This window comes from Drosophila miranda, chromosome XL, assembly GCF_003369915.1.
Source record: "Drosophila miranda strain MSH22 chromosome XL, D.miranda_PacBio2.1, whole genome shotgun sequence".
Classification (NCBI taxonomy): domain Eukaryota; kingdom Metazoa; phylum Arthropoda; class Insecta; order Diptera; family Drosophilidae; genus Drosophila; species Drosophila miranda.
In genome coordinates, this window is record NC_046673.1 from 13,044,524 (window position 1) to 13,061,320 (window position 16,797).

Here is a 16,797-nt window from a genome sequence, read left to right on the forward strand (position 1 = left end):
GTCATCGATGTTTTTTCTCAAACATCGATATTTTCAGATTTACACTATAAATAGGATATTTACAATAATAATATGTTTGATCTAATGATAAAAATAGCTAAAAGTATTTGCTTGGAGGATTTATTTTCTTTTTACATATTATAAAATAAAATTATGGAAAATTTGAAAAACATCGGTGTTGTATCGATGTCGGTACTTTCGATATATTTGATGTTTGTTATTCGTGAATTTAATTTCCGAAATTGAATCTTTGAGATAACCTTAATACTTTCCATTAGGAAAGCCACTCAATATATTGATATTTTCGCCAAAAATATCACGATATAAATATATTTAATTTTTAAAAATATATCGATATATTGATATTTTGATATATTTTTGACAACCCTACTTATTTTTATGTAATGTCACTTTGTTGTCGTTTGTTACAAGCAAGAAAAAAAATCGGGCTAGAAACCAAAAAACCAAAGAACCAACAACACTACAATTTGTGCGCTGTGATGTGATAATCAATTGTAAAGAATTATGAATTGTCATCAGATATTGAGCGGTGCCTGCAATGCAGGTGACCGGTGCTTCGCCATTGGCTCCGTGGAAGGCATACCATTTACAGTAAGAGAGAATAGTCCAAGTGTCCCCCCTCTCACCAGTAACCGTTCTATTTATCAGGCATCATCTTTCCATTGTACAACAATTTCATGCACACACACACACAGGCATACAATTGATACACTCGCCCATTTTTGCCCCTAACGCGTTTGACATATTTGAAAATTCCAATTGGAATGAATGCCCGAGACACCGATCGGAGCGGAGCGCCCCTTGGTCGCCACATGAGCATGTCCCGTCCCCCCTTAATGTTTGTTATTTACATATATGTATGTACATGCCTGATGCACACACAGGCACATATGTACCAGAGCCAATGAAATATTAATGCTGTTTTATTGGTTATATATGTACAGTATACTATATGAATGTATATTTTGCCACACTTGGTGGTCAATTAAATCAAATGCAAATGATGAGATAGAGAATATTTTCTGTGTGTAAATTCGATAAAAACAACAAATTGTGTGCGATTGGCTATTCGTGTGTGTGTTCCAGAGTGTGTGTGTGTGTGTGTCTGTCCCAATGCGCGTAAATTGCTTGAGTTGACAAAAAAAAAAAAACAGCAGCAGCACAGCGAGAGAAAGAGAGAGCGAGAGACAGGGAGAGTAAAACATCAATATTTTTGCCAAATGTTTGTCGATTGAAATAAAAGTAAACTGCATATTTACATACACTGCCAGGCAATAAATTACATTTAAAGGTCAAGTGCTGGCACACACACACAGAAATGAGCCGAATGCGTAGAAATACATATAAACATATGCGTGCGCGCGCGTGTGTTCGATGGTGTGTGTGTGTGTGTACCCTTCGATTGGTCAGGTGGCCTTTGATGATGCCCTAATTTTGCAGCTTGCAGCGTTACACCACCTCCCACACACACACACACACACACACACACACACACACACTGCTCGCCCACGACATAGGGCATTCGCCCTCTTCCAGTTGCATATGCACACTTTCCAGGGAATAACCCTTCGTCGCAAACTAATGCAAAATATGCTACTATCATGAGTGCCATCTCTGGGTATACCTTACCTTAAACTCCCTCTCTCTCCCGCCTGCATTGGGCACCCTCTCTCCTGTTAAGGAAATCGTCTGACGTGACGTCTTCTCCAATAAGCAATTGAAAAAAAAATAATAAACGGCCATAAAAAATATTGGTATGGTCGTGAGCACGCATTTAAAATGTGATTTGGGGTTTTTCTATACCCTTGCAAGAGGTATTTCAAATCTCAGACAAAAAGGCATCATAGATCAGCGATAAGCCATAGGATCGATTGACATCTTCCAAGGGTATCACCGAAGTTTTCCGATATGTGATCATTTTTCGTTTCTCTTTACGATCACATTTTGATAGGTTCTAGACGCAGATATCGAAGAGCCACCAATGTCTGTGGGTGGGGACGGGACGGCACTGCATAGCCGCTAAATATATATATATATATAGACATGTATATATTGTGTATATATTTGCCCAGACGGAAAACAGAAACATAATTAACTGTGGCGCATTCTAATGATCGGAACATCTGCCGCGTGCCTGTCCCTGGGACCTATTTACACACATATTACGAGTATTATATTTATTTTCTTCTCTGTAATCAGCTTCGCCTCCTCCTCTGATGTTGACATTCTTATGCCTCTCTGTCCCATACACTTATTGCCATCATTTTAGTTTCAGTTTTATTTTATTTATAATTTTTGTAAGATATTCAAATGATAGTGGCGCCACCTGTATGCCGCAGTATGCCACGAATCCACAGAAAAAGGTAGAAAAGAAGAATGACAAAGAGAAACGAAAGAATGCATAGATGACGAGCAGGCGACAGATAATCGATCATAATCGGTAATCGATAGGATCTAAAAAACACGTCACGTTCGACGTCAGATCCGTTCGTCTCGCTACTACGAGTAAGAGACCTCTCCGAGCGAGTACCATACACGCTGTCCTACCAGCGTGAGCACAGCACATGAGTAACGGACAACCAAATAAAGGAGACAAGACAAGAATAAGACACATAAAAGTAGAAAACATGCAGCCATTAAAAGATAGAAGACATCTTCGAATCTGAGGCGCATCTAGAAATATTCGTGGGGCAACATTTTAAGGTACCATTTCTGGTGAAAATCTTCGTATAGTGACGAATCCAGAGCAGTGGAACTATAAAAAAACTATTGAAGAACAATACCATGATAAGAAATACGAATTTTAAATACGAATCATTATGATTGAAGAGCGCGAGAGAGAGAGAGGGTTTACTGAAATTAGAGAATCAGGAGTTTTGGGGGAAAACTCCGACTTAAGAGCTCTCTTGCCGATTTGTTGGAATTCCGTTTTTTAAACGATAATGAGCATATCAGCGACAGCTTGGCAAATAAATCAAACACCACACACACACACACACACACACAAAAACTATTTCTATGGAGTAGCTATAACCAGGTACCAGGTAAACCCCCCGGTAACCCTTGCGGTGGCTGGTCTCTTGTCAACCAAAACCCAACCGTATGACGATGATAAGCCCAGCCCGCCCCTTGTGCAGTGGTCGGTTATCACATCCCACACACAATGATATAGAAATGTAAAGATAACGAGCTACTACGAAATATATGTACTATATAACCGATCTTTTGTTTTCCTTTCCTTTTCCATGTGTGTGTTTTTTCTTTTTTTTGCAGGCCTACGCCGCCGGCTGCAATGTAGTCATCCTCGCAAGCACCTTCGAGCGTGTCCAGATCATACCGGGCGCCAGTCATGGCTATGTGAAGATATCCGCCCTCGACTGCAGCACCGATACCGGCAAAATAGCGGCCGCCTACGAGAATAAGATATGCATTTTTGAGCCCACGCCGGTGATTGAGTCCAGCAAGCATAATACCCATTTCCTAGACTACAGGTGAGATTCTATAAATTGTAAACTGTAACGAGTGGAAAATGCAAATTCGTTGACAGCCTTCCTGAAAATGTCCCCTAAGCGAACAGATACATTCGTTACAAATGAAAACGGAATAGAATGCAGGAACGAAAGCTGCCCCATAACCAAACCGATACAAAATATTGTTGAGTGCCTTTTTGAATGTTTCAGTAGATAATACCCCTTTTGCCACGAGAGCCACTCGTTCGATTAAAGACGAGAAGTAACCCATAAGCGAACAGACACGTTCGTAACAAACAAATTCAGAGATAAAATAGGGGAAAAGAAGGCATTAAATGTATTATAGCCTCATATCTAAATCGGGGAAATTATAAGCCTTAGAATAGATACATAGATGATCCAGGATTAGTTCGCTACGAACTCGATCGATTCAAGACGAAGTCAATGGAAGGACACTTGAAGACTGTGTACGATTGAAGGCGAGAGTAGACTCAATCTGGCATATTATCCGAATCAGAATCCCTTTAAAAAAGGTCACAAAATAATTCTCTAGTCCACCGCGCGACTTGTCATGCACACGATATGTATTTAGTTGTTGGATTCTCTACTCGCTTGTGCGTCGAAGCATTGAGGAGCCTTTTGGGAGCAAGGAAGCTCGACTTTCAGGGGATACCTATCCTTTAAATATTATTAACTCGAAAATAGAAAGTACCCCGCCTTGAAACAGTTTTTTTGGTTATCTTTCATCCACGGCCATATCCTATAGATGGGTGCAAACGGGCTCCTTTACCAGCCACTCGAGTGTGGTGACCCTCTCGTGGAATCTGGAGGGCACACGCCTCCTCACCGGCGGCACCAACATACAGCTATGGAAGAGCAAATCGCCCACACACCAGCAGGAGGAGGAGCATACGGGTAGGTCGAGCGAATAGCAAAGCAAAGCAAGACGAATCGAATCGAAATGCCTTCATTTTTCGTAGGTGTAAAATTCGAGATTGGCGAGAGCAAAGAGGTGAAGCAATCGAACCAGGCCGAGGATGTGTCCACGTGGGAGAACATCTGGTCCTGCCAGACGGCCATACCCATTTACCATATGGCATTTAGTCCCGATGGTACACTGTTCGCCACCTGCGGCCGCAACGATCGTCTGGTGAAGATCTGGTACGAGAACAAGCAGGTGCTCTTCCCCGCCAAAGGCACGACCCGGCACACGGATGACCTGAGCAGCAACACCAGCGGAGGAGGAGCGGGCGCTGGCGCTGGCGCAGGAGGAGGATCGGGTGGCGTGAGCGCCGCCATTGGAGAACTTAACTTTACGTACGTTTACATTGCCCATCCGCGGGCGGTGTCGAACATTGTGTGGCGCAAGACGAGCAAGTACATGCCCAAGGGATCGGTGGCCAACATGCTGGTGACCTCCTGCCTGGACAACATCTGCCGCATCTGGATCGAGACGGTGCTGCCCGACGACGGGCTGGTCAATATGACCCAGTTCGATCCGCAGAATTCGCAGAATCCCAAGTTCCGGACGCACCGGCACAAGCATCGGTTTATGCAGCGACTGAAGCACATGAAGACCTGCTTTCACATACGACGCCACATGAAGGCGGGACACGCTGCCCCGGGAGGGCCTGGTGGCATCCTGCCGCCGGCCCACATGGGCGCTGGAGCAATGGGCGGGGCCATGGGCTCGTCGCCGGCTAGCTTCAGCAATTATCTGGGGCCCATACCGTCGCTGCCGTCGTCGTGCAGCGTTCACGACTTCCACTCGTATGGGTTTCATGGCTCGGGCGTTACGCCCGGCATGCACTTCCATCTGGCGGCCTCCATCAACGCAGAGACGGACATACCGCTGGTGCCATCGATGCAGACATCGGACCCGGCCAACCAGAACGTCTTCATCCTGCACTGGCTGAACAACAAGGAGATGCATTTCACCCTCCAGGCAGAGGCAATACTCCAGGAGCTGACCAAGAAGGTGATCGACGAGGAGAATGGCCATCACGGCCATTACGGACATGGTCATCATCACGGGCACTCTGGAGGCGGCGGAGTGGACCTGCCGGACGATGCACCCGGCGGCACGCACGGCACGCATGCGCACAAGAAGTATCTGCGCTCCTCCAAGTCCGTGTCGGTGGACGACAGCGGCGAGGAGTACAGCAAGTATTCGCAGCATACGGCCGGCACTGGAGCGGGTCTCCATCTGAACTCCATGTCCAACACAACGTCACAGAACTCGCTGAACAACGAGCATCAGCATCAGCAGCATCCGATCACACAGCTGGTGGATTCGCTGGACAACAAGATCGAGTGCCTGCTGAGGGACTGGCACCAGAGTCCCGATCTGCTGTTTGCCATCCATCCCGTGGATGGGAGCTACCTGATCTGGGTGATCGAGTGGCTGGATGACTACTATCCGGGCTCGTTCCGGCAGGCGCAGGTGTCCTTCTCGACGCGCATTCCGTCGGCCTTTCCGCTGGGCGATGCCATGTCCATGTCCACCACGGTGAGCCTCTTCAACACGGGCAGCCATCCGCTGGCCTTTAGGGACATCGCCAACAATGTGAGGAGCAAGGACGAGTTCCACAAGAACGGCCAGGCGGATGATTCGTCGCTGAAGAGCGACCAGCATGCGTTCGAGAAGCACGAGGAGGAGCAGGAGGACAACAACGAGGATGGGGAACAGGATCAGGAGACGGACGACAGTGCAGCGGCCAGCGGAGGCGTTGCCAGCAGCTCCCAGGACTCGGCGGGAGCCAGTGGCAACGGGGTGACCAGTGCCCTGCCCCTGAACGTCTCCCCCTCCGTTTCGATGGTCACGAAGCACTCGAACGGCACCCTAAACCTCTGGCAGCTGACGTTCGCCTTCAAAACGAAATTCACCCAAGTATTAAGCATCGGCCATGTGAGCCGTGCCTCCGGGCACCGTTTCCGGGTCAATGACATCACCTGTCACCCGGTGCTGCCGTTGCTCGTCTCCACATCGCATCACAATCTGCCCGACTCGGAGGCCAAGTCCCCAATGTCGCCGTTCGAGCAGCCCCTGAGTGGGGGAGGCCTCACCATGGGATCCGGTACGGGCGGCGTGGCCAGTCCAGGAGGATCTGCTGGTGCCGCATCGAATGGGAACGGGAACGGCAACGACAAGGATGTCTTTACACCCACGGGCTTCTGTTCGGAGTTGATACTGTGGCGCGTGGACTCGGTGGGTCCACTGTGCTATTCGGGCGGCGTCAGCGAGCTGGCGCGCATCAACTCCCCCGAGATATCGGCCTTCAGCAATGTGGCCTGGATACCCACGCTCCTGCCGAGCACCACCCTCGGTAGCTACAGCAATTCCCCCAGCGCCTGCTTTGTGGCCAGCGATGGGGAGAATCTGCGCGTGTATCAGGCGGTGATTGATGCCCGGACCCTGCTGGCGGAGATCTCCTGTTCGGAGAACCTCAACACGCTGCACAAGTCGCACTCGCTCTCGTCGATGATCTCAAATGCCTCCTCCACAATGAAGGCCCAACGATCGGCGCTGCACGACAAGCTGAAGGTCGTCTCCCAGCAGTCGACGGCGCGTCCGGGGTGCATCCTCCAGCTGGACGCCATCTCGGATGCCAAACACGACTGGCAGAACACGCAGTTTCTGCATGTGTTTCAGGCCCAGCTGATAACCGGGGGCCAGCGCACCACCGCGACAGTGGAAGCCCATGATGTGGACGAGCCGCGCTACAATCCCTTCCTCGAGTCGGACATGGACGCCATTGTGGATCTGCAGCGGAATGCCGACTTCGAGGAGCCCTTCTACATTGTAAACATCGAGAAGACGCTGCGGGGCAGCACCATACACATGTGGCGGATCGTCATCAGCTCCAAGCAGCAGAACTCCTTCCTCTCCGAGACGGCCATGTATGTGCCCGACAGCAACCTCACCCAGGAAGAGCCCGAGGACAATCCCAATCCGAATGCGAACCCGAATCCCCGACGGATGTCCCAGGGGGCAGAGACCCTCACGGGTGCCGAGCACTTTGGCTCGCATGTGGAGGCGCCGCACATCTCCATAACCACGAAAAAGGTGTGCACTCAGGAGCTGCCGCTACCCGAGGGCGTGGATGTGATACATGCCTCCCCGGCAGCGGGCCACTTGAGCAGCTCCAGCATTTATCCGGCCTGCTTTGCCCCCTACATCATTGTGACGGCCTGCTCGGACTCGGTGTCGCGTTTTTGGAAGTGCGAACCCATCGAGAATCCCTCCGCAGACGCTACTGGCAATGGGAATGGCGATGCCTATCACTGGTCCGAGTGGAAAATGTTTAGCCGCATCCAGCAGTCGGCGATTGAGATACCGGGCCAGCCGCTGAACATCAGTGCCGCCTACAGCGGCCGCATTGCGTGCGCCTACAAGTACGGCAAGAGCTTCACGCGACCCAACAAGGGGGACCCCGATTCGCGGTACGTGAACCTCTGCGTGGCCATCTACGAGTGCGAGAGCTCGGGCGGCAGCGAATGGGTGCTGGAGGACACCATACACCTGAAGAACGTCCACCTGCCGAGGATCAACATTGGCCACGGCATCGACTTGAGCTACCTGCACGACAGCCGACTGCTGGCCAAGAAGCAGCGCCTCAACCAGGTGCTGCACACGTTCCAGGCCCACGACGACAGTCGATCGCCGAGGAGTGGCGAGACCACACCAGAGCTGGCCGTCAGCGTGAATCGCCAGCCCTCGGTGGCCGCCTCGGGGCTCCTGACCGTCCCCAGCTTCAGTACGCTGCAATCGTTGAGGAAGAGCATCGCCGAGAACGGGAACACCTGTCCGCTCACACAGAAGCATTTGGTGCAGCTCGATTGGGTGTCCAAGGAGGATGGCTCGCACATCCTGACAGTGGCCGTCGGCAGCAAGATTCTGCTGTACACGCCCGTCAGCTCGGACATTGCCCAGGCGAACATCAAGGCCATGAAGGAGTCGCGCTCCGTGAATCGCCCCATCCTGCGGAAGGCCAGCTCTCTGGCACAGCCCAATTTCGTGGATGAGATCCGATGGATGAAGCTGCGACAGATCGATCTACAAACGGCGGATGGACTGCCGCCGCTACCCATGCAGATATCGTGGGTGCGCGACGGCATTCTGGTGGTGGCCATGGACTCGGAAATGCATGTGTACTCGCAGTGGAAGCCGCACTACACCTCCCACATGGTGGGTGGTGCGAACGGCGGCAGCGAGGACGTGCCCGACACGCGCAACCTGCGCGACGAGGACCTGCGAAGTCTGGCCAACGAATCGACGCAGCTGAGGCTCAAGAACGTGGCCTCCATGCCGCTGATCAGCAAAGTGAGCACCGCCAATCTGCAGCTGCTGTCGCACGACAAGAAGCGGCGTCTGGGTAACACCAGCATGGCCAATATGAACGGAGGCGGCGCCGTGGCCACAACCGTGGGCAGTGCCCCCAACGATCGGGACAGTGGCAGCGATGACTACCTGACGGACTTTGGCCTGTTCCAGGCCTCGCGGATCGCCTGCCCGGTGCTGCCGCAGTACCATCCCAAGCAGCTGATGGAGCTCCTGAACTGCGGCAAGATACGCTGGGTCAAGGCCATACTGGCTCATCTGGTGCGCTGCATGAGCGGCGGCTCGAATGGCGACCAGCACGGCGCCACCCAGGACGAGGACGGGTATGCCCGACAGCGCAGCTGGTCCCGCTCTCGCACTCTGAGCATCAGCTACAATGCGGCGGACAACAACAACATTCAGGCGGAGCATCGCGGCAGCACCACCCAGATCCCCGAGGAACTGATGCTCGACTATGCGGAGATCAACTCGATTCCGCCGCTGCCCTTGTGGGTGCTGCTGAACGCGGACAGGGAGACGCCTGGCTGCCAGGGGGGCGCCAGCAACGCGGAGAACGACAAGGACTACGATGAGCTCTTCGACATGCACAACTCGGAGGACAATCTCGACGAGCTGCTGTCGGAGGGGGAGCAGGGCAAGCGGCACGAGCGTCGGCTCTCGCTGCCCGAGAAGCAGTCCATCTCGCACTTTGGCCCGCGACAGGGGCAGCTTCTGTCGCGCCTGCTCACGCACACACATCTGCCGGGGCTCTCGTCGCTGGACCAGATGCATCTGCTGGCCCTCGCCGATACGGTGGCCACCTGCAACACGGACTTCTCGGACAAGTTTGCCGCCGACATGGGCAAGAACACCGCAAACGTGCCCAAGGAGGGCGCCACAGCCACGGAATCGCTAGACGATTGCGGTCTGCGTTTCCTTTTGGCCATGAAACACTTTACGTATCTGCTGCGCTGCCTTCCGCTGCAGCAGCGGGCCCAGTTCCAGCGCCAGGGCGTGGGCACCTCGAACATTGTGTGGGCCTACCACTCGGAGAGCGAGGAGGAGCTGCTCAACCTGATACCCAGCTACACGAAGGGCGACCTGCGCTGGGCCACGCTGCGGGACCTGGGCATGGGCTATTGGCTGAAGAACATCAACACTCTGCGGCGTTGCGTGGAGCGGCTGGCCAAGTGCGCCTACCAGCAGAAGCAGGACCCCCTGGATGCGGCCATCTACTATCTGGCCATGAAGAAGAAGTCCCTGGTGTGGGGCCTCTTCCGGTCGATGCGGGACGAGAAGATGACCGCCTTCTTTGGCAACAATTTCGCCGAGGATCGCTGGCGCAAGGCCGCCCTGAAGAATGCCTTTGTGCTGCTGGGGAAGCAGCGGTTCGAGCATGCGGTGGCCTTCTTCCTGCTGGCCAACTCCCTCAACGACGCCATCGAGGTGTGCATGAACAAGCTGGAGGACTTCCAGCTGGCGCTCATCATCGCCCGACTGTACGAGGGCGATGCCGAGGGCTGTTACTACCACAAGCTGCTGCACGAGCACATCCTGGGCACCGACCCGGAGACGGGACGTTGCGACATACCGCGCGCCCATCCGGACCCGTTCCTGCGCTCGATGACCTACTGGACCCTGAAGAAGTACCAGGAGAGCCTCAACACCCTGCTCTTGACGGGCGGCGTGGGCAGCCTGCACAGCAGCTACCGGGAGGAGGATCTCCTCCGGCCCGAGCCACAGGCCACCAACCCGAATGTCTTCAACTTCTACATCTATCTGCGCACGCATCCGCTGCTGATACGGCAGAACATTGCGCTGTCCGCGCAGGAGAAACGCATCGCCCATGTCGGGCTGTCGGGCTTCAACTACGAGACAGCCGGCGCGGGAGCGGGCACGGGCGGAGCCGCCTGCGACAAACAACTGCAGCTGGAGGACTCCATCACGCCCATTGAACGGCAACTGTACTTCACCACCGCCCACGGGCATTTCAAGAGCGGCTGCCCGGCCCTGGCCCTCGAGGTGCTCAACAAACTGCCGCTGAAGATCAGCGAGGATCCATCCTCATCGGGCAGCAGCATGGCCGGCAGCCAGGCGGCGGCCACGACCCAGCAGATCAACAAGGAGGAGCTCATCAATTCGGGGATCATGGATCAGTGGGGAGCGGCCACAGCCACGGCGGATGCCTTCGATTGGGGTGCACCTGCGGCGGGCAACGAAGCAGAGGCCAAGTTCGAGATCAAATGGGATGACGACGAAGAGGAGGCAGATGCCGATCCCATAGATGATGACGATCCCGAGATGGCCACACCCCAGCCCCCCATGGGGGCGGCAGATGCTGTTGCTGCTGCTGCCTCTGTGGGACGATCCACGGGCGATGGCCACAAAATGGACATCATGGCGCAGCAGCTAAAGTTTGTGGCCTGCCTGAAGATCCTCATGGAGGAGCTCTCGACCCTGGCCACCGGCTTCGAGGTGGATGGCGGCCAGCTGCGCTACCAGCTGTACATGTGGCTGGAGCGGGAGGTGGAGGCCCTCAAGCAGCTGTGCAACTACTGCAGCTCCGAGCAGCAGCAGGCGAGCGACGGCAGTGGCGGCGATGCGGATGCCAAGGATGACAAGGAAATTAATGCCAGCATCTGTCCGAGCACGGAGCGGCCCACGCTCCACGAAATCCTCATGCAGGACAAGCAGGACTTCGAGGCCAAGGTCCTGCGGGCGGCCAAGCGCAAGCGCTGGCTCAAGGCCAACGAGACGCTGCTGCGTACCCTTCTCAGCTACTGCTCGCTCCACGGCGCCAGCGGCGGGGGCCTCGCCTCTGTGCGGATGGAGCTGGTGCTGCTGCTGCAGGAGCTGCAGCAGGAGAAGACCCAACAGCAGCTGCTCAGTCCGCTGCCATTCCCCACCACCCTGCCGCTGCTGAGCGCCTGCGTGGCAGGCAACAAGACGGTGATTGCCGATCCCATTAAATACCTGCAGTCGCAGACGGTGGACATGCTGCAGACCATCATCAAGGTGGTGCCGTTCCCCGGCATCGAGACGAGCGCCCTCAGCGAGATCTTCGTGCTGCGCGACCTCGCGGTGGCCCTCTCCTCGTGCATCTACCAGTCGCTCTGCGACTCCGAGAGCTTTGTGGTCAACAATTCGGCCTTCAACGGCTACCCCAGTCCTGGCATGGAGAACATTGCGAAGATCAACTCCTCGTTCGAGTGCTCGTATCTGGTGGGCAGCCGAAATGCGTACGGACGGAGGCGCAAGTACTCGACGGACGAGCCGGCGGGCATCTGTACGACGCCCTCCAAGTGGCCGGGTGTCACCAATCTCCGGGCGTTGCTTGCCCGCGAGAAGGATGAGGATGTGCCCAAGCTGAATGTCCTGCTGCTGGAGTCCTTTGTCTCCACATACATGGCGCTGTTCATCTACTCGCTGTGCACCTGCGACAGTCGGCTGCTCTACCGTTTGAGCGGCCAGAGCTTCAACAATGACACCTGGTCGACACTCTTTGGCGGCGGCATGAAGAAGCTGCTGATCAAGCCGGCCTCGGGTCAGGCCCAGAGCCTGCCAGCGGCAGCAGGAGCAGCCGGCCCCACTTCGGATGACCCAACAGCCGATGAGAACAGCGTATGGAACACCGTGACCTCCATCACGAAGCAGCGCATGAAGCTTAACATGAAGATCCTGGGCAGCTTTAGCCAGAGCAGCACCTCGAACAACATGAAGGAGGACAAGCCCACATACCGGGAGCAGTTCATGCCGCCAGAGACATCGATGCTCTCCTATTTCCTGTCCAAACCGCCGCCAGGTACAACGGGTAAGTAGCTCACGCGACGCCAGGAACTCGCATCATTATCTTGGGGATGATTCCCCCCTCCTCTTACAGAGTGCGATGATTACGACACAGATGACTCGCACGAGTCGGAGAACGAGGAGGAAGAGGAGGACGACGACGATGTGAACGTGAGTCGGACCCAACTGAAAGCCAAAGACAATACGGAGCACACCAATCCCACATCGTACTCGTGGAGCATACTCCGTTTGGCCCTCATCAAGATCACCACCCACAAGATCCAGGAGCTGGTGAAGGTGGCAGGAATCGAGCTGCAGGGTAGTTGTACCACCATCCATCCACATGGTGGAGCAGCCCCACAGAGCACCGATCACTAATCCCCTATCTGTTCGCAGATCTGCCCGTGATCAGTCCCCTGTCGCACGAGGTGCTGCGCACTCTCAATCGCTGGCAGGAGTTCGCCTTGAGCGACCTGATCGCCCGGGGACCCCCAACACGGCAGTATATACCTGGCTGTTATGCGGAGAGCGGCATCAATGGGCTGGCCATCCACAAGTATCGATCGCTGCTGAACAAGGACAACACACCGTTTGTGTCCGGTTCCTCGGCGGGACCCATACGACGACTGTGGAACTTCCTGGTGCGCCAGGAGCCCGCCCAGGAGGTGTTCATCAAGAGCATCTTTGGCAAGAATATGGAGGGGCATCATCATCATGGCCACACGCGCGGCTCCCAGCCCGACAACGAGACGGATGAAGGTGCGTGTCTCATGCCCCCCCAATCCTTGTCCGGTCCCACGGTCTACCATGTGCTATAACTCCTGTATCCTTCGTGTCTATCCTGCAGGTCAATCGCATTCAACCAGCGAGAATACAGACCACATTCGCATCATACACAAGGATCACGAATCGATATTGTCCTTCTGCTTGAAGAACAACAGCTCCTCTATGATCGCGTTCTCCAATCCGCGCGAGATCCAGGAGTTCGACATCTCCCTGCTGCTGGAGTCGCCCAATTGGTACGAGGATGAGTGCGACTACGATATGATGAACCTGTCGAAGGATGCGGACACCAATAGTTCCGCCTTCCTCATCATTCAATCGCAAGAGCAGTACGTACTCCCCACTGGCCTTTGGGGGCTCCCATTTCATTTAACTTTACCCTGCTCTCTGCAGGAATCAATTTGGAAGCAGCAGTAATCCAAATGAAAGCAATAGCAGTACACAAAGCGCCTCGCAGTCGGGACGTGGCACGTCCATGGTGAGTGGAGTGGAAGCACAGCACGAGCTGGCACTGGAACTGGCCATAATCGGACACTTTTGTTGCAGGTGCAGCGCCACAAGGTGGACAATGTTAAGCGTATGAGTGCTCATCCATTGATGCCCCTCTATCTGACCGGCGGACAGGATGGTTCAGTGCAGATCTGGGAGTGGGGCCACCAGCAGCCCGTTTGCTCGCCACGTACCTCTGGCACCTTTGCGAAAGTGACCCGCTGTCGCTTCTCGGAGCAGGGCAACAAGTTCGGCATCGGCGATGGTGATGGCAACCTGAGCCTCTGGCAGGCGGGCATCGCCTCACAGAATAATCGTTCGTTTATTGTGAGTGGAATCCCATCCCATGCATAACACCATTATGATGCAATTCCCTCTCTCTCCACAGAGTTATCAGTGCCACAATAAGACGCTTTCTGATTTTGTATTCCTTGGCTCTTGCAGTCTACTGGCCAGCGGTGGGTTGCCTGATTTCAGACTGCCTTCCAGACTGCTCTTCTATATTAATGCATTTCTCTTTTAGCTGGTCAAAGTTCCGAGAACAAAAACATCAACATTTGGGACACATTGCTGCCCCACAAAAAGTCGTGTGTGTCAGGTAAATAACCATCGAGGATTAAATAAACCGCATATCATTATGCTTGCACTATTTTGCACAGCATTCACCTGTCACGATCAGGGTTCGTCCTGTCTGGTGTTTGCGCCACAGCATCAAGTGCTAATCTCGTGCGGCAAACGCGGCGATGTATGCGTCTTCGATGTTAGACAGCGCACGCTGCGACATCGTTATCAGGTATGGGATTGCTTCCTTGGAGAGACGTGAAACCTTTCCCGAAATGGTATTCAAATGTTTCGTATTTTCAGGCGCACGATAGCACCATCAAGTGCATTGCTTTGGATCCCCATGAGGAGTTCTTTGTCACTGGCTCCATTGAGGGTGACATTAAGGTACAGAAAGGCTTCCCATAATCAATACCCAATACCCAATAATTGCAATATTCTTTCTGTTTCAGATATGGGACATGAATCAGTTCATGCTGATCAATACGTTCCCCCATGAGCATGCCAAGAATGGTTTCTTCAAGCATACCGGCCAGGGTGTCAGCCAGGTGACGGTCGATCCCTTTGGGCGACTGTTCTCGTGTGGGTCCGATGGTTGCATGAAGGTCCGCCTGCTGGTCGAGAAGGATAATATTGTGCACTCTGTGTATTGAAAACAACTACAAACAAACAAAACTACATATATGTATTCTATGCGTGTTCTATATGTATTTGTGTATATCTCGTGTACATTTCTACTGCGCTCCTACGCTCCTATTTGTGTGTGACCTTTGTCCGTATCCATCATCTAGTATCCAGTATCCAGTATCCGTTCCCGTTTCCGTGCTCTCGCGTCTCTTGTTAGTCTCCTGTTAGTGTGTGCGCGCCTCCTGATGAGTGTCCTATTTGTTGTTGTATTCTTTGTTAAAACGTTGATTATATGCTAAAATTATGATTGTATTTGAATTTTTCATACACATATATGTATATTATTATTATAATTATAACTATTATTATTATTATTATTATTGTATTCCATATATATTTTTTTTCTGTTTTGTCTATTTACAATCTAAACAAAAAAAAAAACTTGTTTGACGAATTTTACGCAAATTCGTTTCAATGTTCGATGAGTATTTCCTAAACAGACTATAAACTATACAGATATACACTATATACGAAATATATATATACATATATATACATATATGTGTATATATTATACATCTATTATATTATATGCTTTAAATCAATTATTAATTATTATTATATACGATATACAAGACATTCGACAGTATGGTAATTGATATGCTTACGAATATATATTACGATCTATGTATGTCTCTTTTTGTGTTGAGCTTTGTGCGAAATTTGTCTGTTGTTGAAAATCAATCAAGATATACTATACTATACTATATATATATATATGTATATGTATGTATACCTAAAAGAAATCTAAATGAATTAACTTAAAAAGTAAATAAAGTGCAAATTAAATACAATAAATACGTTGATTCTTTTGTTAATTGATGGCACTCGTTCTAATACAATTATTACAGTAGTTTTTCGTATAATTTATTCAAGATCTTACGATTTGGGCGCCCCTGCTTTGGGATAAAGCTTTAAGATTCCAATAGTTGGTTTGGTTTCGGTCTGAGCTGCCGACTCAAGACTGTCGTTCATGTAAAACCATTCTAAAAACTGACAATGGAATTGCATTGATTGCTTTAAGAATCTTGCTTGGTTCTTTGTTCTTGCATGAGCAATATATTTAAGGTTGAACCATGTGATGCATTGGCCTCCAACCCACCCCTGAGCGTTTCTGGCTGTACCCTCTGTACCCCAAACCCTATCCGATCTATCATCAATCAGGTCTCTGTATCTTCCTTTGTCTATTGTCTCTGTGAGACTGACACGATGCTCTACGTTGGAAGACTGAAGGAACCCTAAGTTCAAGTAATCGACAATCAGTTCTTTAAAAGTGAAAGGTGTCTCTGAGAACAGCAGTATATGGTGACTCCAATGCTTGAAGGATTCCTACAAACCATTCAAACTAATGAGTACACCTTGCTCTAATGGAAGCGGAAGTTTAGCTTACGAAAGTGTGCAAGTGTAATGTAAGCTTCCTAAGACTGGGTTTCAATCAATAACCTACCAATTACAAGATAAAGAAAAAACTATACATCTGTTCTAGTGAACTGAAAGGTGGGTTCCCCTTTCATGAATTTACCAAACAAACCACTGTGATGTTTCGATCTGATCTCTTAATTAAACCGATTCTCTGAAGGTTTGTATTCGTTCCAGATGGTCATCAAAGAAGCATTTATATGATATATATATACATATGTATTTATATGGTCAGATCTTTAGGAATTTTATAATATGATA

At 51.6% G+C, this 16,797-nt stretch overlaps 1 protein-coding gene across 1 annotated transcript; it reads left to right on the forward strand.

Annotated features, from left to right (window-relative positions):
* Positions 1-400: 400 nt before the first annotated feature.
* Positions 401-15,742, forward strand: LOC108160167 (dmX-like protein 2). The gene is made up of 14 exons (XM_017293993.2): positions 401-612; positions 3,295-3,512; positions 4,258-4,406; positions 4,472-12,622; positions 12,692-12,916; positions 12,994-13,356; positions 13,445-13,709; positions 13,774-13,858; positions 13,927-14,196; positions 14,258-14,327; positions 14,393-14,467; positions 14,529-14,662; positions 14,734-14,817; positions 14,883-15,742. The coding sequence occupies exons 1-14, from the start codon at positions 526-528 to the stop codon at positions 15,081-15,083; spliced, it is 10,377 nt and encodes a 3,458-aa protein (XP_017149482.1). The 5' UTR covers positions 401-525; the 3' UTR covers positions 15,084-15,742.
* Positions 15,743-16,797: the final 1,055 nt, after the last annotated feature.

What these genes read in the sequence shown, in the direction of transcription:
- LOC108160167 (XM_017293993.2), top strand. Translation starts at nt 526, where the DNA reads ATGAATTGTCATCAGATATTGAGCGGTGCCTGCAATGCAGGTGACCGG. An exon ending in ATCATTCAATCGCAAGAGCA is followed by an intron (nt 13,710 to 13,773) that starts GTACGTACTCCC and finishes TGCTCTCTGCAG; the next exon opens with GAATCAATTTGGAAGCAGCA. An exon ending in CGCTGCGACATCGTTATCAG is followed by an intron (nt 14,663 to 14,733) that starts GTATGGGATTGC and finishes TCGTATTTTCAG; the next exon opens with GCGCACGATAGCACCATCAA.